This window comes from Amphibalanus amphitrite, unplaced genomic scaffold, assembly GCF_019059575.1.
Source record: "Amphibalanus amphitrite isolate SeventyFive unplaced genomic scaffold, NRLGWU_Aamphi_draft 001656F_arrow, whole genome shotgun sequence".
NCBI classification, from domain to species: Eukaryota; Metazoa; Arthropoda; class Thecostraca; order Balanomorpha; family Balanidae; genus Amphibalanus; species Amphibalanus amphitrite.
The window spans coordinates 11345-31728 of NW_024883149.1; the positions used below are offsets into that span (position 1 = coordinate 11345).

The 20384-nt window shown below is 47.6% G+C and overlaps 1 protein-coding gene across 1 annotated transcript; it reads left to right on the forward strand.

Annotated features, from left to right (window-relative positions):
• Positions 1-2: 2 nt before the first annotated feature.
• Positions 3-20357, forward strand: LOC122374438 (long-chain fatty acid transport protein 1-like). Its single transcript, XM_043353207.1, has 12 exons — positions 3-32; positions 1722-1959; positions 2619-2705; positions 7162-7309; positions 10857-11058; positions 14805-14879; positions 15197-15314; positions 15700-15843; positions 16446-16583; positions 16930-17087; positions 17472-17625; positions 18129-20357. The coding sequence occupies exons 1-12, from the start codon at positions 3-5 to the stop codon at positions 18284-18286; spliced, it is 1650 nt and encodes a 549-aa protein (XP_043209142.1). The 3' UTR covers positions 18287-20357.
• Positions 20358-20384: the final 27 nt, after the last annotated feature.

The following is a 20384-nucleotide window of genomic DNA, read 5'->3' on the forward strand; positions in this document are numbered from 1 at the left end:
ATATGTGTCACAATCCCAGCGTTGTGGCCTCGGTCAGAACGCTAAGCAACCATCCCGATATCAGTGTGGCCAAATTGGTTTAGCATTAGGGGGAGGATGTATAAAAAAGTCGTATGAGGATGTCACTATTTTCAAAAAACTCGTCTTCAGTGTCATTTTAGGTGCAGTTTTTACAAGTTATGTGGAAAAACTATACCTGACGTCAAGCTCTGGTGGAAAGTAGAAAAAAATCAAATATTGTCATCAAAGATGTAAAAAAAAAAACATTGCAAGCGCGACAGTATGAGTATGACGGTGCGAATCGTACATTGGAACATTTTTAGTCTTTATTCCTACACTAGGTATGCTTTCACAACAAAAACGTTGTGATGATGTAATTTTAAAATTTCTGAGGATGGCATTATACTTTTCATTGGGGGTGACTTTCCCCGCAACATCACCAATTTGGCCGCACTGCCCGATATATCCATTTTTCCCCGTCATCAAAACCATTGATTATTCAGAATTAGTGACCCAATGCCAGGCATTTACTGCTTATTAGACGTAACGCTCCCAGGCTACATTCCTATCGCACCGCAATTGCTCCTGTTCGATTCCACAAAGCCTTGAATTGTACCCTCCACTACCAGTTTCCGTAACGGCCGGCACACATGCCATGAATATCCGCACGGTTCCGGCCTCCTTCCGGACGGCATCGCCGCACAACGTTACGTTACTGAAAGTTCGCTCTTGGCTCTTGCTAAGCAGAGGCATGTGAAGTGTTAGCCAGCTGGGGTGGGACGTTATTGAATACCGTTTGCACTTGGATTGATAGAACTTCCTATGCATACCGCGGATGTGATTGACATTTATTTACGACTTACGTTTGTAAACACCACAGAAGAATGCATAAAAAAGGCTGGAATGTGTTAACACTTGATTCAATAGCACCAGTAAAGCTCAACGACTCCGCACGCGGAACATTCGTCACGAGCTAAAATCTCACCATCGCTTCAGTCTCTCTTCTCGTGGCGGCGTTGTGCCGTTCCGGCTGCCTGCCGGCCTCACTGCAGTCTCCTGGTGTAAAGCCAAAGGCCGTCGAATGCCTGGCGCCATCGCTCCAACTCTGCAAAGGATGGCATCGATGAGTGGTTGTGTCATCTGTTTATGTCTGGCGACTGGTAGAATTCAGAAGAGGGCTGTGCCAGGCGATCTAGCTTCCCAGTCTCGTTTAGAGGCACCAACATCAAAGTGTTCCCATTTTGAACTTGTATTTCAAGCAAGCTCAGACTCATTCATTCATTTTATAGCCTATCATTGGATGCAAGCAATTCTGCATGCTTCTGCTAGACTACCTACAGACTACAAAGTAGTTGTCTACATCATTCCATATGGGGTGGTCGTCCTCTCATTCTCCATAACATCTCACAACTGTGCAATTCGCAGTTGATGTTTACCCTGACCCTGGCTCCATCAACGGTTTGTTGTCCCGTGTCCGATAAGCTGATGAAGCTTCAGCAAGGCGTACACATTTACGCCCAAATTTTGTAGCTTCGTGATGTTCTTCTCCACGCCTCTCATTTCCTATAAACATAAGCACTAAATTTATATCATCCTCGGTCCTCCGTACCTGTTTGTGCAGGCGCCGTGTTTATCTAATTTTTGGATAGAAAACAGCAACCAACCGACATTCGCACTTTGCTCTTCTTCTCCTCGTAACTTCTCCCTCTCTCCGTTTTCAGTTGGACGAGTTCAGCAACCGGATCGGAAACGTGTTCCTGGCCCGCGGTCTGAAGAAGGGCGACGCCGTGGCACTGTTCCTCGAGAACCGACCCGAGTTTGTCGGCACCTGGCTCGGTCTGGCCAAGGTTGGCGTCGTGCCGGCACTCATCAACTACAACCTGAAGGAGACGCCCCTGGTGCACTGCATACAGGTGGCCGGCTGCAAGGCGCTCATCTATGGCGCCGAGCTGAGCAACGGTGAGGATGGAGGGTGAGGGGAATCGAAAGGGGAAGGGTGTGGGGGAAACAAGGGATGCGAGGAATGGGGGTCATCGAGGGGGCGAGGAGGGTGGAAAACGAGGGGTTGTTGGAGATAAGAGATGATCAATGATAGGTGGGGTGAGATATGTGAAGGGTGATTATTCCAACACGATTGTTGACGGAAAGGGTGTGGAGGGAACAAGAATTGTGGGGAGAGGGTCGGTTTAGTAGATGAGACTGTCCGGTCGGATTGTCTGCCGTCGTGATCAACAGGACAGGGTTGGGTGGCGTAAATAATGGGATCTGCTTTGGTTCTGGGATATGACGCGACAAGGATATGTCTCGGGGATTTGTATCATGTGCCCCCAAGATTAGATGTTATGTAAGGCGATAAGTGTTGGAATTTTGTGTTTTCTTATATTAAATCGTGTTTTTCGCTTGAGTCATTCAGCTTGGACACAACTTTGCATTAAATGCATTTCATATAAACATGTAATGCGCTGTCCGAGCCATTTTCAGTTGTCGGAAATTACAATGTTATTCCGTCTCCTTTGTCTCATCCGTCAGTTCTTGACAACTCCCCGGGATGTCTCGTCTGGTATCTCGCCTAACACATTAAACATATGTAAAACTGGGTGTCTGCCGTCGGTTTTCAGCTGTCGCGGACATCTCCGATAAACTGGGTGAAGGTTTTCCACTCTACTGCACTGGCTCGAAGGAGGATGACGCATTGCTCGTTAAAGGTATGTGCCGTCTGTCCGTCATGTTCATTGTTCATGCACGTTGATCCGCTCCTCTCGCACGCTGGGCGCTCATCCGCCGGGTATAACCGGTCCTCTGACCTTGTAACAGTGAAGCCGGTCTCCGCGGGGTGGACCGAACGGAACGTCAATGTCAATGAGAGATCTTCCTCAAATGAGCAGACTCGTTTTCTGTAGATTTAAAATTTGTGTACATTATATAATGTCAATTTAGTTTCCAGTTTTGCATCTGGAACATTTATACCAGTTTAAAACTGCAGCCAGAGACGTGCCCCAAGAAAACCAGTTATGATGTCATCTTGGTTTTTCCGAATGTTGCTAGTTTGTCTCCTCTTCATAACGACGGCATTTTCCATTTTTATTTTGTGTGAAGATAAATTTAGGTTTTACGTGGTTCTTGGGAAGCGCCACGAAATTATGTGATCTGCAATACCATTGCGTCGAACATTGCTGGGATTATTTTTTTCGTGTAGGGTCACTGTCATATGAGTCTCTTCTTCATGCGGTGCGAAAATTTCGTGTAATTTCGATGGCCTTTAGGATAAGTCAAATGTAACTCAAACTCACAAATGTTGTTGAATGCTGTTTACAACAAAACCAACTTGCGTGTGGGCTTCATTGGTGGAGCGATTTATTAAAGTTCCCAACGTAATATCTCATCAATGACATTTTAATTATTTATCATATTTTTTTGTGACGCCACCAATTCAGTTGATGTCCAATGTCCATGATGCGCCTCCCCTACTGACATACTATTGCCAGAATTTGTAGTGGATAGTCAATAGATTTTGATGGTATGCTGTGAAGTTCTGAGTCAAGAGCGTCAGAAAAGATGAATGGGGCGAACCTGGCTCTCGCCCAACATTTTCTCAGGTTACGCTATCTCACAGCTCACAGAACTTAATGCTTGCTCAAGTTTCGTTGACGTCATATACTGGATTCGTCTAGTTTGGTTTGGTTATCGTATTAGAGGTCGAATCCTTTGAAGCGATTGCTGCTGAGCGCTCTTAGCCCACCCGTTTGAAGTACGGTGTTTCATGTTACGTCAAGAAGTGCAATGCTGTTTTCAGATGTCGCTAGCCAGATAAGAAGTAGTCTTTGAATCATTATTTTATCAATCACCTAGGAAACACCCGTGACTCCATACTCTATCCCACCATAATAACACCATCCCAATCGGAAGAGGGTGTGATATCTGTTAACCCTCGCCCTGGCAGGGGGGGGGGGGTCGATGCGACCCCCCCTAAAGTTTTTCGAAGATTTTGCGCGCCGCCAAATTTGGTACAGCCTATGGGGCATTTTACATATGACCTTAAAATTTCAGGTCCGGGTGACCTTGGGTCAGGTCACCAGGTCAGAAAAACCGGTACAAGGTCATGGTCAAATTTCAATTTTCTTTTTGCACCTGTCCAACTCACAGTTTTGGACTGATTTCCTTCAAACTTTCAGGATGTGCTAAGTTCACCGAGTTGTATAACATATAGTTCGGGTTTTTTGAGGTCACTGACCTTAGGTCAGTTAGAGGTCATTACGTCGTAATGTTAAGCCTATGGGAAAATACTAAATTCGGTAAATACTGGAGATATCCGCTTCGTTCTATCACTTTTGTGCTTTGAAACCACAGTACCTAACAGCAGGTCACTTGGTGCTTCTTTGTTTGGTGTACTTATCCATGGGTCAGGTCAAATGAGGTCAACTGAGGTCAAATGACGTTTTTGCCAATAACTTGGCACATAATGACGCCAGAGCTTAAAAAATGGTATCATTGTGTTCCTGGTGATCAGCCGAATCGAATGATATGCGATATGATGCAATTTGGTTAACTTGAACTTAATTTATTAATTTAAGTTTACTTAAAATTTAAGAAAAAACTTTAAGTACACTTAAGCAAGCTAAAAAGTATATCATTCGACGCGCCTTGACGTGCTGAGTTCACTGGTGCTTTTCTTTTTGCTCTATCTTAATTAGATCAAAAGTTATAAGCGAAAAACATTTGACCTGTTTTTAGCGAAATTTTTACATTTATACCCCCCAAAACCCCCCTAAATATTGACCTAGAGCAACCAATTTTGCACAGGGGCGAGAACTCCAGGGGGCCCACCTACCTACCAAATTTGGTGTTTCTAAGTGCCATAGGAGCCAATCGCGAGGGGGGGGTCGCATCGACCACCCCCCCCCCCTGCCAGGCCGTGTTATGAAAAATGCCCTGCCAGGGCGAGGGTTAAGAGGCTGGCGCGTCCGACGCGAGTCTTTTATCGGCACCCACGTGGCTGGTTGGCCCGTGCAAGACGCGCTTGTTGCGCAATCGGTCGCCGGGGGTGACGGATGCAATCTCGCCCCGCGCACACTGCCGTGGGGAGGGCGCTGGTCTGTTGACTGCTTGCGGTTCATTCCAACGGTTATTTCGAAGCTAGGGTAATTCATTGCTTTTTTGAATTGTATTCACATGAAAGCATTGATTTCAGTGTAGCGTTTTACGACTAATGAAGACAAGGTAGGCGATTTCGGTGGACTTCCGCCACGGCTAATTTAAATAGCTGGAGGCATTAGGACCTGTGTTTCTCGTCCCACCGTTCATGACACAGGTGGTTGCGCTGGACAGTGGACACGTGTGCGGATGGCTGTCGCTAGTAGCGATATTAGTCCCTATCGCCCGCTGATGACGGCGCTATTTAGCGGTGATTGACTCCTCAACTGGTCCCGACACCCGCGTATGGGCGCTTAATGGGATGGGGCGGGGGCGGGGTCTATGGGCGGAGTTAGGTCTGGTTTGTAGGTGTGCCTCACGGTCAAATACGCGCATGGGTAACGTGCCGTTAAGATGAACCGTTATTCACGTGTTGTGGTAACTTATGAAGTATACCTTTACATATACGATCCAATGTTTTCCTTCGAAATGTACCTATATCAAAATGCAGTCATGATCATAACCATATCCTGCAATGTTTGATGCCTTGAGCTATTGCACAATTGGCTGATCCAGCATCTCGACGGAGATTCGAGAAGAGTTATATAACACAGCAGTTTCGTGATCCGATTACATGTGGAGACTTTGCAGGTCTACATAGTTGTTCCTACTTCCTTATAAACATAGGCACTATAAATGTTTTCATTCCTCCTTACATGCTTGTATTTTATGGTGCTTGAAGGCTCTAGAATTAAATGTAACTAGTCAAATGCGATTATGATTTAATATTGCCTTTTGAGCGTTTCAGTGAAATAAAGGGGTGCGGTAATTTGGCGTCGGTTACACTTGGTTCTCATTGTATCAAGCAACTTTTCCACTAAGTGGAAAGTACGGCGTGTATCATTTATCGCCAAGCACCAGGAACCGTCGCGTGTGACTTTACTTCATTATGTTACCCTCCAGGCTGAATTTAGTGAACATTTCATCCTTTCATTTTCCTAAAGCTAAGCTCCGTTACGGCACGATACTAGTAGCATTATCCTACTTAATCAGGCGAGGCGCAGCCGCTACTTGGCAGTTGTGCGGTAGCCGTTTTTCTTCATCCCCAGACCGTTCCAGCTACTTTCTCGTCAAGCCAGCGTCTGCTACGTATAATGACAAAAACTTGTTCTCATGCGCGCAGTATCACCGACATCTGACTTGGTACAGTCACCGCCCTAAGACAACTGGTTAGTCCCGTGCCTTAGTTGCATGGCCTGACACGGGCTGGTTACCACTCGTTGGATGTCGAAACCTGCCACTTAAAGTGGTGCAGGAGCATGGCGAAAGCGAACAAAGTAAATTCATTTGGTGATCTCAATGTGAAAAAAGTGCAACAGAAGAGTAAACTCACTCTGGGCGCCGATGACCACTGTAGTCCGGGCGCCCAAAAACCCCAATTCATCATCATCAAACTCACTCCGAAACTTCTAGAGACGATCAAACATGTCAGTAGAAACTGTAATGAACTATGCCGCGTAAGTTGGCTGACTTATGAATTTATAATCATCACCTGCGTGTAAAATTGATCGCACCGCGCTGGCGTTTCAATTACATTCAGCTCGAAGAAGCTGTACGGTCGGCGTCTGGCACGTGAATGATGTAGGCATTCCTGCTGCCGGCGGGGTCCGGCAGATCTGTTTACTCGCGTTACCAGGCACCTCTGCAACCCTCCAGCCGGACTTTGACCCGTCCAGGGCTTCTGCTACTGCTGGGCGGCGTTCTCCGCCGCTGTAGCCACTTGTTTAGGGGCGTGTGCGGTGACCGAAGCGCCTGCTGCCGCTGATGGGCCAAATAACAAACGGGTTGTCGAGCGCGTGGCCAGTCACGGGGAAAGGTCTACCGATATGGGAAGCTGGCTTAGTGACGTGTCTATTTTTGAAGAACCAGCAATTATAAATGATGCCGATCAGTGGGTGAACGCATTTGTGTGTTCATTCTCCATCTGTTTTTTTCTGACTTAGGGATGAACATATTCCTGTTCGGTCGCAGGCTCGGTGAACCTGGACACCCTGGTGTCGGAGGCACCCCACTCGCCGCCTACACTGCTGGAGAAGCTCAACTACGCCGACAAGCTGCTGTACATCTACACGTCGGGCACCACCGGACTGCCCAAGGCGGCCATCATCAAACACTCGCGGTGAGCGCCGGGTCAGGGGTCAGGGGTCGGGGGGGGGGGGGGGTGACGACTGATTGGTCCAAACAGGTTGAACCGGCCCGGTGGGCGGTGACGCATTTTTAGCCGACAGACACGGATCTCGACGGCGTGACGCAGTGCGCGGGATTCGTGATGACGACATATTATTTTAGGCGTTGAGATGTTACACAAAACAATTGTAAAATTAATTTTACGTTATAAATAAGCGTAGGTTGATAATTTTTATTTCGCTTCTTTAAATGCATAGCTATTCGAATTTTGTAATCGCATTACTGTTTTGATATATTTTTTAGTTGATTTAAAACAATGTCAAGCATTGCAAGCGCAATGCGCTGTTTATGAATCCGCCTAGTGTATTCGTAATTAGAAGAAGGGTGACATTTTGTCTAAATAATCTGTAGAAGACAGCACGTTTTATCTCCTCGCTCTCTTAGGAGTATGACACGTGACCCTGAGTATGTCTCAGCTTTATAGGAACAGGAAGTTTCAGTTTTATTTTTATCTGCAGTGGATCGCTATAACGGGCTGCACATCTTAGCTTCAGAAATAATTGGTCATTAACCCGGCAGGCGGTGGGCCTACCAGCCACCTTCCGCGCGGGGGGGGGGCACTTTTTTGCCCCCCCCCCGTATCTCCGAAACTACTGGACGGATCCGGAAAATTCAAACGGCGTTCGATAGCCCTGTCAAATTTGTTGAGGGAAACCAAATTTCATTGACCTCGGGGTCACCGATGACGTCACAGGTCAGGTCAAAGATAAAATGTTTCACCGTTCACGGGGCTTCTAGGGAAAGCGTTATAACACCGAGTAAAACGCATTTTGTCGAAAATCAGCGATAAGGCGTCAGTTGTCTAGTACATATGTTGCTATTAGAGGTCACTGGTCATACCAGGTCAGGTCACAGGTCAGGTCACCAAAGGTCACCAAGGGTCACCACATGAGCCCAACTTAACTAAGGTTATGCGATGCATGTTTTATGGCCAGTTTTTCATTTCCAACTCAATGGTGTTGGTTATAAGACCATCAGGTACGGTTTGGGTCACTTTCTGGTGGAGGTCAGGTCAAGGTCAGGTCAAAAAAGGTCAAATTTCAAAGTTGATATTTATGCATAAAATGGGTATCGATTCGATGCAGCTCGTCACGGGGAGTCTAATGGTGGTCTTTTTTTTGCGCTACGAGGTCTAGAATTGCTAAAAATTGAGTTTGAAAATTTGACGTCATCAATTTTGAACAGTTTTTTCGCTATAACTTCGCCAAAAAAAGAGGTATCGATCTCAAATTTGGTATGTAGATAGAAGGCGGTAGGGGCTATCACATATATTCCGGTTTTTTCGAAATTCAAAAAACTTTTTGGAATTTTTGGCTATTATATTCAAAAAATCTATTTTTTGATTTTTGGGGGTCAAAATCCAAAAAATTTGAAAAACCGAAATAGCAGTTTTGTAGCCCTTTTAATTTTACACCTTTTATGTCTGAAACATTTTTCTGTATCTCTAAAGCTGTAGGCCTGACAGCTCTTCCCGCGAAACCTTTTTTTGGGTCGAAAATGGCAAAAATGACGTCACTCTGACGTCATTAGCGGCCAACCTATCATAGCCTTTGGAAAAATTTTTGGTCACCATGTGCGCTAGCTGCTCCCGGGAGGGTACTGAAAGTTTGGTGACGATCGGCGCAGCGGTTCTCGAGATATATTGAAAAAACTAAAGGGGGGGGGCAAAAAATTGCCCCCCCCCCCACCGCCTGGAAGGTTAAAACATAGGGGATTTTTGCACATACGTCACAAACGTTCTTTTCTCACCAAAAGGAGTTGTCCTTGGTCATATGCCAGGATGTAATACATTTTTACGATGATGGATCTTATTGAAACACATCTTCTGAATCTTGCTGAATGCTGGCCTTAACCTTATTCAGCTGAAGCCAGTTTTTTTCATTCTCGAGCTTGCAGATAATGATAATGCATAACAGTTATGCAGAGTTGCTGAATTTTTCACGTAATGCAGATTGAATGCGCTACATGGCATTGGTACTAAAAAGCTTGTCGATATTCAGCAATTACTAATTAGCACTGCAAAAATGGGTAAAAGTGGAATAGGGAATAAGTCACTAATTCAGCCATTCCGTTAATCCTCATCGCCAACAGACCCTGACCCCTCCAGTGTCCAACTACAGATCGGACACCGAAATCCTGTGTGGGCTGCAGCGTCATCATTCGACACTCGACACTCCCAGTGTAAACATTGGCCAGCTCGACCTCTGGTGGGACCCTGCGCGGCCTCTGGGGCCCGCTCTTTTCACAGGGGAGGGGAAGGGTGGCATCTGGTATGACCCTGCAGATTCCCTGGGGCCCGCTATGGTTGGGGAACGTCTTTGGGCGTATCCCGGTCCACAAGCCCTAGCGGGACCCATCATGGATCATCGAAGATGTATCGCCATGCCGTTACTGGCCGTGAGATATACTTTCAGATACGTGCTGAGAAGTCCTTCGGCGTGTACGTACGTGGAAGGAATGTAAAGTGAACAGCATACAAGTTTATTAGTGTAAGGCTCGGAGAGGGACGTGAAAAGATATGATATTTCATTTAAGTTTAGGCCACAGGGCACGTTCAGGGTCGTCACAAGAATATTTTTGTTTCACAAAACACGTTTCGCGGCGTTTCTGTTTTACTGATAACATTTATGTCTGATGCCGTACCGGATCTTTACGCCAGAGCTCTCACTTGGTTTATTTAAACTGATGGATAGTGCTAAGTTACGATACACAATACACATCCTAGGTACGGGCTTGCCAAATAAAGATACGATATCGTCCGAAGTTCACATTCGATCACTGGTAGCTGAAATGAATGAATGCCGATAACACCAGATTTGATGGTATTTTCTGGTAGATAAATGTCGCAGTTGCTGAACAGTTCTGCTGCGCACTGCTCAGGACATGCTCGTTTGTTTGCGTGAGCACGTCCAGAGTTCATTTTATTTCGTTTCTGTTGACCACTGCTACTGATAGAATGTGGTGGGGCTTCCTCGAACATAAGCAAAAGTGAAAGAAGTACCTAGTCATCAGACCACATAAAGCCACTAGAGACCAAAATTAGCATGAATCCAATGCAAACTGTCGTTAGACATCAGCTATACGGGGCTACCCGAGTGTAGGCAGCCAAAACGTGTTCTGCATGGTTGCTTTCAATCCAATTTGACTTCACCAGATTGCATACTGCATTTGGCCTTCGTGTGCGACTTGGTTAAATGATAATGTGTGAATGACTTAATTTCATACCATTTTCTTTTCCTTGTTATTTAACTTACGTCTGTTTGCTTGCTGTGTTTGTTTGGCGTTGATTTTACCGTCATTTTATTTCGTAGATCGTCGCCTATCATCCCTGTAGTTAAGATTCAACCTAAACACAAAATTAACCCGATGGGGAGCTCGATCTCATCGAGCGTCTGCACCTCTTGGGCGCCTCCTGCGCGCCCCCTGTGCCGGGCCGCACCGCGCCTGCCGGGTCTTTGAGCCGTCCGCCTCTGCCCCAGCTACCTGTTCATGGCCATCGGCACGTACCACTCGATGGGGTGGCAGCAGTCGGATGTGCTGTACTCACCGCTGCCGCAGTACCACACGTCCGGCGGCTGCATGGGCACCGGCTGCGCGCTGCTGCACGGCGCCACCGTCGTGCAGCGGCGCAAGTTCTCCGTGAGCCGCTTCTGGGCCGACTGCGTCCAGTACCAGTGCACGGTAAGACGCCGCTGTGGTAGCGGCAGGAGCGCCGCACTGCACCGCGCCGCCCGCCGGCGCCGGCGGCAGGCATGCTGTAGCGGCCCGCGGGCCCGGTGGCGGCGCGCCCACTAACCCGGCTCGGCGGCCGCTCGGTGCCGCAGGTTCGTGTTCTTCACGGCCGGTATCGTGCACATGTTCGCCGTACGCGTGACGGACGTCATCTACGACCCGCTGCCACTGTACCACTCGGCCGGCGGCATGCTGGGCGTGGGCATCATGCTGACGCACGGCGCGAGCGTGGTGACGCGCCGCCGCTTCACCGCCTCCGGTTACTGGAGGGACGTATCTGAGCACGGCTGCACGGTACGCTCTGGTTCCTACTCACCGGGGGTCTCTGCGGGGCAGCCGGGGTACGCCCTGATCCCACTCCTCACCGGGGATCCCTGCGGGGCACCTGCGGGGCAGACGGGGTACGCTCCTAGGAGGAGAGGGAGTGGTGTACTGTAAATTCATTCTCCTACCACCATTCAATCGTCTCCTCAAGAGCGTACCCCTGGAACTGGGGAGTAGCAATGTCAATATACGATTAGGGAAGTGTATGGGAACTAACAACGTTATGACACATCGATGGCATGCCTCTCCAAGTATTGCACAATGCACACTTCACTGTACATATTGCCTTTTATCCCTGTTTGAATGAATCAGATATTGTCAAATATCTTCCGTTTCATCGGTGGATGGAACCAGGCTGATGCAAAAAAAAAGGGTCTGGCACTACGTTCTTGCACTTTCTATCTATGCATATGCTATGCCTCACGGACGTATAAATAAACGTCCGTGATATGCCTCGATGCGTATGCTAATGATTTTGACCCGAGTATCCGTGCACGAATGCATCAGTCGCGGTTCTACCTGCCACCTTTTCATGTGCTCCCTAGACCCGTCACTTCTTCCACTGTATACTGCATAAGGTTTGCACACATGGGAATCGTATGTTTCTGCACATAGCCATGCCTGTTATGTAAATGCTGTCAAATGCAAGGGCCTGATTGCATGTTTAGTTGATCTGAATGCGAGTTTCCGCGATGTTTTCAGGTTTTGTGTAAACTTTCATTTGTGAATGAAGTGCTTGTCTCTCAGTACCTATAGTGTGTGGTGTGCGTTATATCCTCCAACCGTCGTCACGTTAGGCAAACTAGTGCTATTTGATGGTCGGGCTGCCCGATGGATACTTCTACACCAAAGACATCCATCATACCTTACACTTACCTTCATACCTGCATCACTGCAGTAGCATTGTCTCTATGCATTATAGCTCATCTGGTTACCAAAGCGCCACTCTCCCATTCCACGAAGGGAGTAGGTCAAGATACGACCACGCAGGCTCGTGTGTAGCAGTGCTACTCATTGTCCAGGAGGTATGGCTCAATTAGCGATGTACGTTTCTAATTCATTGTGTAAATGGAAGAATTATCGGTCTACATAGTTAGTAAATCGCGGCGAAACTGCACCTGAAGCCACTGGCACGATTCAGTCTTTCACTAATGACTAATCACAAGAAGTCGTTCTATGCATAAGCGGGCTCAGATAAGAAGCGATTGGGTGTCAGTTGTATTACTGCTTGGTCAGCAAAGATATAATTGTGATTGGCTTAGGTGGTGCAGCGCGTTCTAGGCAAGGGGCCAAACAATTATCGAGACTGCTTAGCTGTTATGTCGATCACAAAGACGTGACCTCTCGAAATAACACCTTTGATTTATCTAGGATTCAAGGTAACCACAAATTTGTTCTGTTTTTTTTTTTCTGTCAAAAAAAAAAACAAATTTGTTCTGTTTGCATGCTTGTTTTTGCCTTAATCTGAAGCTAGTTGTCATTAGTGTCTAATAAGTCTATAACAACAGTTCATATTGCAAGCTATTTTAATCGCTCACTTATGCCGAGCTATGAATATCAAACGTTTGTCAGCGTTAGTTCCCAGACCTTTGATTCGACGTACGGCGTAAAAATCACAAACCCTTGAGACTGTGGGATCATTAGGTGATTAGCGATGATGAAATATTGAGCACGGTTTTTACGGGTCGGGATTAGTGAGGGCGGAGCGTTCATGCCTCGCTTCTGTCTCTCACGAGCAACTCGCTTTTTTCGCGAAGCTCCAGCTCAATTAGGGGCCGAACGGCTGGTTGGTCTAACCGAATCCCTTCTTTACAAGTGAGATACCTACTGTAAAAAGACGTTCACGGGCAAAGTCAAGTAAGTTGAACGTTATCCAATGAAGTTCATAAACGTTAAAGCTGCTCACCCTGCTTTGAGTAATTAAGATGGTCGGGCGAGCATCAATTATTTGAAAACTCCCGAAGTCCTCTTCATTTAATATTGTTTATTTTTCAATAACCGTCTCGATTCTGAAATGTAGCTAGTAGCTACTGCAACAATACTGAAGTGGTCGCCATATTTCACCAACCGTGGCATTTACTGGGCTAAGATTACAAAATCAGTGACCTAGGCTTGTTGAGCCGGCCCCGGTGTTTCTGAACTCCCAGGGTTGCAATGCACACCGGACGACCTTCTTCAGCCTGCAGTTGCAGACTGCAATCAGGCCAGCAGAATCGCTCGTTTTTCCAACGGTGGACAACACGGATTAAGCACATTGCAACTACTACGAAAATGTCGTTTATAGGACAGGTCTCACTATTTTTCGCTGATACTGCGGCCAAGGTTTGAACCTAAAATACCCGCTATTGAGGCTATGGCGTGAATCTGTGTCATATAGTCCTATAGTGCCAACAGTTCAGAGAAATGGCGTAACATCCCATTACGTCTACTGCCTTTTGGTGGATAACGGGATATTATTTTAGAAGTTACTGAGGCAGACTGGCCTTCGCATCTGCAGGTGTTGGATTATGTGGATAGTTGTGGATTGAAACTGCGTCCTTCAGCATTGCGATTACGACATACGTCCTCAAAACCGACTCCGAATTCGGGTCGTCAAACGGCCGGCGAAAACATCCCAACACCTCATTCGCATTTACTTGTAACTTATGTAAGCTCTAACGAACCTGTCAACATGCTCAGGGCGGTCACATTTCGTAAATCATTCCTTATTACATTATTTTCTTATCTAATGAGTTGCACCTGGTTTCTTCATTCGATTTTTGTGGAGCTTCTATTTTTAAGCGATACCATGTTCAGTGGCTTGTTTTGTTGATATGCGCAATACTAGCAAGACGAGTGTGGTCGCAGATGCAATTGCAGACCTACAATAACTAGTTACGCAATACACAGTGCTTAAGTCATTATTACCTCATCACATATCGACGGTGCTACACACATTGGTTATGTTTTTGTTCGCTTCTACCTCCCCCCCCCTTCGAGTTGCACACTATTCAGATAAGATCTAGGCGATGCTGTCTGTCCTGTGCCGAGTGTTACATGTGTGATCTCTCCTTGGGTGATGTTATTAGGTGTGAACACTTTGCGTGAAGACTGACTGCAGTGATGTCCTAACGCCTGTCCCCACGTCACCCATTAGCCGTCCTGTGCCACCTTACAGTTCACTGTAGGCTACCTAAGTGTCGCCCAAAGTCGCTGTGTGCTCCGTGAAATGCACTGGGGGACGGTGTGACCCAGAGTGTGACCTGTCCCATGTCGCCCATAGCTGTCCTCTGCCCCGTTCATTTTACTGTAAACTCGTCTGACCCTTTCCAGGTCCCCCGAAACCGCCATGTGCTCCTTGCAGCGCACTGTAGCCTTGTCTGACCTTTCAGGTGGCCCAGTACATTGGTGAGACGTGTCGCTACCTGCTGAACCAGCCGGAGCAGCCGCACGACAAGCAGCACCAGGTCAGATCTCCCCTGGCTCCGTGCTCAGCGGAGAAGACAGGCTTTGTTATATCCACTGGTCGGCGCGCTTAGGCGTTCGTGTGATACGAAGTTATCGTTAACCGTAATCACCGCTTGTTTCCATATTGGTGGACTTTTGGATCATCCGACTTTCCCGATTGGTCCAGCTCTGCTGTAACACGTAGACGTTTTGATTCTATATTTAAACCTAGATAAGTGTACTCGTATGCTCGTATGTTCGACGTAGCCTGTGCACTGCTGCAGTTTTGACACCAGTAGGTGACCGCACGCTAACCCGACGCCCTCTTCCATCACAGATCCGTATGATGTTCGGTAACGGGCTGCGGCCCCAGATCTGGGAGCAGTTCCAGAAACGGTTCAACATCCCCAAAATCTGCGAGTTTTACGGCTCCACAGAGGGCAACGCCAACATCGGTTAGTGACGGATCTAAACGGCTCCGGCTGGCTAATGGGCCATAAGTTGATCGGTTCGCTGCGTGATGGTGACAGTGGCTGTGTTTAACAGAAAGGTGGCCGGTTTGAGTAGGTGTATGGTCTCTGGTGCCATCGTCAATGCGTATTGAATCAGCATTTATCGTTATCATTAGCGCAAATCGTTATCATGGGTGAACTTTCAGTTGTACCATGAAGCAGCCAATGATGCACTGTCCTTATTGTTATATTTTATGTTACTTGTAAATGCCTACTTTGCGATTGTAACATTTTTTTCTGCGCAGTGTATGGATTATGCATGCAGTATTGGGAGTTTTGCAGTGGGCCCCTACTCTAACCTGGCCTGAGTGCATCGTTGTGTTTCCAGTGAACATGGAGGGCAAGATGGGCGCCGTGGGCTTCGTGCCGCCGCTGGTGCCCTGGGTGTACCCCTGCAAACTCATCAAGGTGGACGAAGACACGGGGGAGCCACTGCGCGACGAGAATGGCCTCTGCATCAAGTGCAAAGCCGGTGAGTTGAGACCTGCGACTATTGGCCACCGTGTAAACGCGCGATCAGTAAGCGAATGTGGGGCTGCAGTTGCATTCAATGTTGATTGGGCCGGTGCGCTGCAGCGCGATTGCAGTATCCCGTGATGGTTGTCGAGCATGACACGGCAGAAAGTTACTGGCCGCGCTCATGGCTCGTTTCCATTTCCGTACTCGGTATGGTGATTATGGGCTGGCATGCTATTGCACGGTTAATTTGATAAGCCCAACAAAAATTACACTGTAACTTTTTGCAGACTCGACGTAAATATCAGAATAAAATTTGATAGCCGTCCCCTTGCTGCTGCTGTTCAAATGAAGGTGTCCCAGCCGCTGTCCCCGGTGTCCCAGCCGCTGTCCCCTTTACCAGACAGTCTGTATCTCTTTTACCAGTGTTTCCATGTTCTTGACTAACACAGGTTGTTTAACTTCACCTGTCTGAATTCATGTGTACTTCAACCTTAGCGTCCACCTTTGTTTGCCTCTGACCTGACCTTTGATTCAATCTTGTATCATGCCTCATCGGCAACATCACATCTCACCTTAATTCTAACCTGACTTCTTACCCCGCCTCTCTCCATACAGATGAGCCGGGTGAGTTTGTAGGTATGATGATCCGCAACAACCCGGTGCGGGACTTCCACGGATACGCCGACAAGAAGGCCACCGCCAAGAAGATTGTGCACGACGTCGACAGGAAAGGAGACTGCGCCTTCCGATCCGGTGAGCTCTAGCGTGGGGAGCTGCACAGTGTCCGTCCAAAATGTGTGCTGAGTGGTCAGCTGGCTTCGGGGATTGCCGGGTGCGTAAGCTTAGTGGTAAGCTCAAGTAGTCAGTTGTTTTTCTGTACGATCATCGATGTTTATTCTCGAAAGGATAGATGTTTCCGACTTTTCGGTGATACTATTTTTATTATGTGGTAAAACGTTAACTCACTTTGCTGAATCGGTCGTTTCTTCTGTCGACGTGGGTTTCACAAAATGAGGGGCTGCCACTCAACTCATTTCTGTCATCCTTCTAACCTCCATCTCTCCCTCTCTTTTTCCTCCGCCTCTGCCTCCGCCCGCAGGCGACATCCTGGTGGCGGACGAGGATGGCTACTTCTACTTCAAGGACCGCACCGGGGACACGTTCCGCTGGAGGGGCGAGAACGTCTCCACCACAGAGGTCGAGGGCGTCATCCAGAAAACCGTCGGCACCGCCATGGCAGCCGTCTATGGCGTCGAGGTGGGTGCTTGTAGAGGGAGCGTATGGGTGGGGTGGGGTTGTCTCTCCTTTGAGAGCTCGCTTTGTACGGGGGGAGAGTAAATTTAAATGCATAACTGGGTTTATTCATAACGAAAAGGTACGCAGTGGTATAAGTTAAGTTATTGATTCGCCACTCGCCAGGCTTGTTGCACTTTGCATGTTGTGTTGGAGTCAGTCATGCCCCGTGCCTTTGATGCGATTAACCTTTGTAGGAAAACACCCTGCAATACCTACCGAGCAGTAGTAATTAGTATTCACAACCAAGGTAGCTCGCTCTTTCAAGTCATTACTGCAAAGTAATTTCACGACTTTCGCTCTGTATCTAGTATCGCCTGTTCCCTCTGACTGTGCGCACCCCGCCAGGTACCGGGCGTGGAGGGTCGGGCCGGTATGGCGGCTGTGGCTGACCCGGACGGGCACCTAGACCTCAACGATCTGGCCAAGGGCATCCAGCGCGCGCTGCCCGCCTACGCCCAGCCACTGTTCCTCCGGAGAGTGAAGCACCTTGACATGACTGGTGAGAGGAAGGGGAAGGACAGACTAACGTCATTACTGAAATTATCTTCGTTTGTTAACTCTTTCCGACTTGAATAAGCCATTGCAGAGCTATGGGATGATATATAGGACAGAGTGTTATAGTTGGAACATGATGACCACTGACGGTGCGCCGCAGCGGCAGAGACCGTTCCGGGGTGGGACGGGATTGTCCCGATGGGACAGACCGCCCTGCCACTCGAACGGTCACCTAAGAGAGGGTGTTTGTTGTCCTATGTGGACTTGCCTTTGATATAAATGGGAAGTATAATGGAAGTATAAATGGGATGTAATAATAATGGACTTGCCTTTGCCACCGTGTGTCTGGTGGGATGACCGCCAGCCCTGAGAAGTGAGGATGCGGATGAGCTGGTCCTGAGGAAGGTAGAAGGGTGATGGAACGATATACCGTCGTTAGGGCTCTACTTGCGTACATATACATCCTATCCGTTTTAGTGTAACTGAAATGTTCTCCATTCATTTCAGGTACGTACAAATTCAAGAAAGTGGAGCTACAAAAGGAGGGCTTCAACATCGAAGTGGTCAAAGACGATCTGTTCTATTTCGATGCTCGCAAAGGCTCATACATCCCTCTCGATAAGGAGCTGCATAAAAAGATATGCTCGGGCCAGATGCGGCTTTAATCCAAGCTTCGCCTTCCAGTTTCCACCACTGGCTGATGGAAAGTAGCTCTGATTTGACTGTGAAGTGTCTGGATTCCGTCGGAGTCTGAGTTTTAGGCCTGCCGTTAGAAAGGGAGAGCAGAGGGCGCTGAGCTTTGACCCCAAATGGCGCTAGTGGCGTCAATTCGGCCGCAATAACCGATCGTGCTGTTGTTGGCCGCACGTTAGCTGTTTTATTGGTGAAAGATGATATATAGCACACGTGGTAGCGGGAAATTGAACCCCGCGATCGACCTTACGGTGTCATTTTTTGGAAGCCCGTTTTCTAGGTGTTGGTATCGCTCAATATCCCGCTTGTGAAGCTCAGTTCACCGCGGCACGCCGGCTGTTTAGGTGCCATCGAATGGTGACCGGCTACCGTAGTTCAATTAGACCACTGCCTGGTGTTGTTCATACATGGGCAGCGTGTTATAACCGGTGTTTGTTAGATGCGCCTTGTTATTCGCCTTTCCATGCCGTCCAAGGTGTTGGGTGTACTCAGCCGCTGTGTTAGCCCAAATCTATTTCCAGGCCGGTGGCGTAGGAAATTTAGTGCAAGTTTTGCGCCTTTGGACATGATTATTACATTGGTAAACTACTGTCGACTGCGATTTTTTTTTTGTGCATCGCTAGCACGAAACCTGACGACGGTTGTTTCCGCGTTCATAACTGTATGATACGAATCATCTGATGAACCTTGGACTAGCTGTGAATTGTGAGCTTGTCGAAAACGCCCGAGCTTCTCCCGCCAATATTTTCTGATTCGATCTTGTGCGGTTTTGGCACACGCCACCTCGTCCATCTTTTCTTATCCAGTAGTTTGGGTACTGAATTGGCAGCCCCTACATCTAAGCGTTTCTTAGTTTCCATCTTTATGCTCCATTCAGATGATTACACCTTTTTCAAACTGTGGCCCTTTGGTCAAATAACCGGATATCGCAGTCTTCCGAATCTTTGTCCGTGGCATTATCGTTCAAAAATATTTCGCAGCTGTTTTGTGACTTGCGGTCTCGTTTTCCTCATGCGATTCCGTTGGACATCCTGGATGCAACAATTTGCTTCACCTCAATGGAATAAGAGTTAGGGCTGAAACAGTCTTTCTGCAGTCAGGAAATCGCACGCGAGAGCATATTAAAAACATATACTCGCGCTTGCATGTGATTTACTGACTGCGAGAAGAGTCTGTTTCATCTATGGTTTCAGCCTTGAAATCGGACTTGGTCATTTGCTCGGACAACCTTTGGCTTTAGTGACAGCTGCAGTTTTTCTAATGACAACAAGTTGGCCGTATTTGATGTGTGATAGGCGCAAATGAGTGCGTGTGTGCTTGGTGAGAAGGCTGTTGGTCAGTACGTGATAAATGTTGTACGAATGTTAAGCTCGTATGAAAATGTGTACAAATGTTCGCGCATGGCTGATTTATAGGCAAATGTATGTTTGTTAATGTGCGAGTACGAGCCATGAATGACTGTTTGCTGTTGAAGTTGATGAATGCTCTTGCAACTGTTATTGAGAAGTGGGGCGCATTTGAAAGCCACAACATTAGCTCAATGGGTGCAGGCGCTTACATGCGAGGGCCCTAGTGGGGATCCATACTAAGCTTTAGACGATTTTGACAAAGAAGATGCCTGGAACCGCGTGCCCGACCTACATGGAGGTTTTCATATTTCTGGTGATGAGCAGTAAGCAAAGAACTTGGCTGTCCGCCGTTGTACCGTCAATTTTTTTTTTTTTGCCGAGCGCTGTGTGGCTGTAGAATATGTCACCTATGTTGTTTAATGAGAGGTGCCCAGCACGTCAGTTGTCCGTGTCTGATTTGTGGCGCTTTGGCTGTAGAAAGTGCGACGTGTGTGGCTGTATGAGAGGTGCCCAGCACATAAGCTAGTTTCGTGTGTGATGTGTGACGCTGTGTGATAGTTGTAGCAATGCTCAGCAATGCAGGGTAGCGGCTGGCACGCCTCTGGCAGCAATTGTGAAATGCTGCCATACATATCGACCCACGGGATTGTCAATTAGTGGTGGTCATTGGACAATACAGCCAGGGTTTGGCAAACGAATGTGTTTTAGTGGAGTGAATATG

What these genes read in the sequence shown, in the direction of transcription:
- LOC122374438 (XM_043353207.1), top strand. Translation starts at nt 3, where the DNA reads ATGTGTCACAATCCCAGCGTTGTGGCCTCG. An exon ending in ATCCCAGCGTTGTGGCCTCG is followed by an intron (nt 33 to 1,721) that starts GTCAGAACGCTA and finishes CTCCGTTTTCAG; the next exon opens with TTGGACGAGTTCAGCAACCG. An exon ending in CTGCATCAAGTGCAAAGCCG is followed by an intron (nt 15,844 to 16,445) that starts GTGAGTTGAGAC and finishes CTCTCCATACAG; the next exon opens with ATGAGCCGGGTGAGTTTGTA.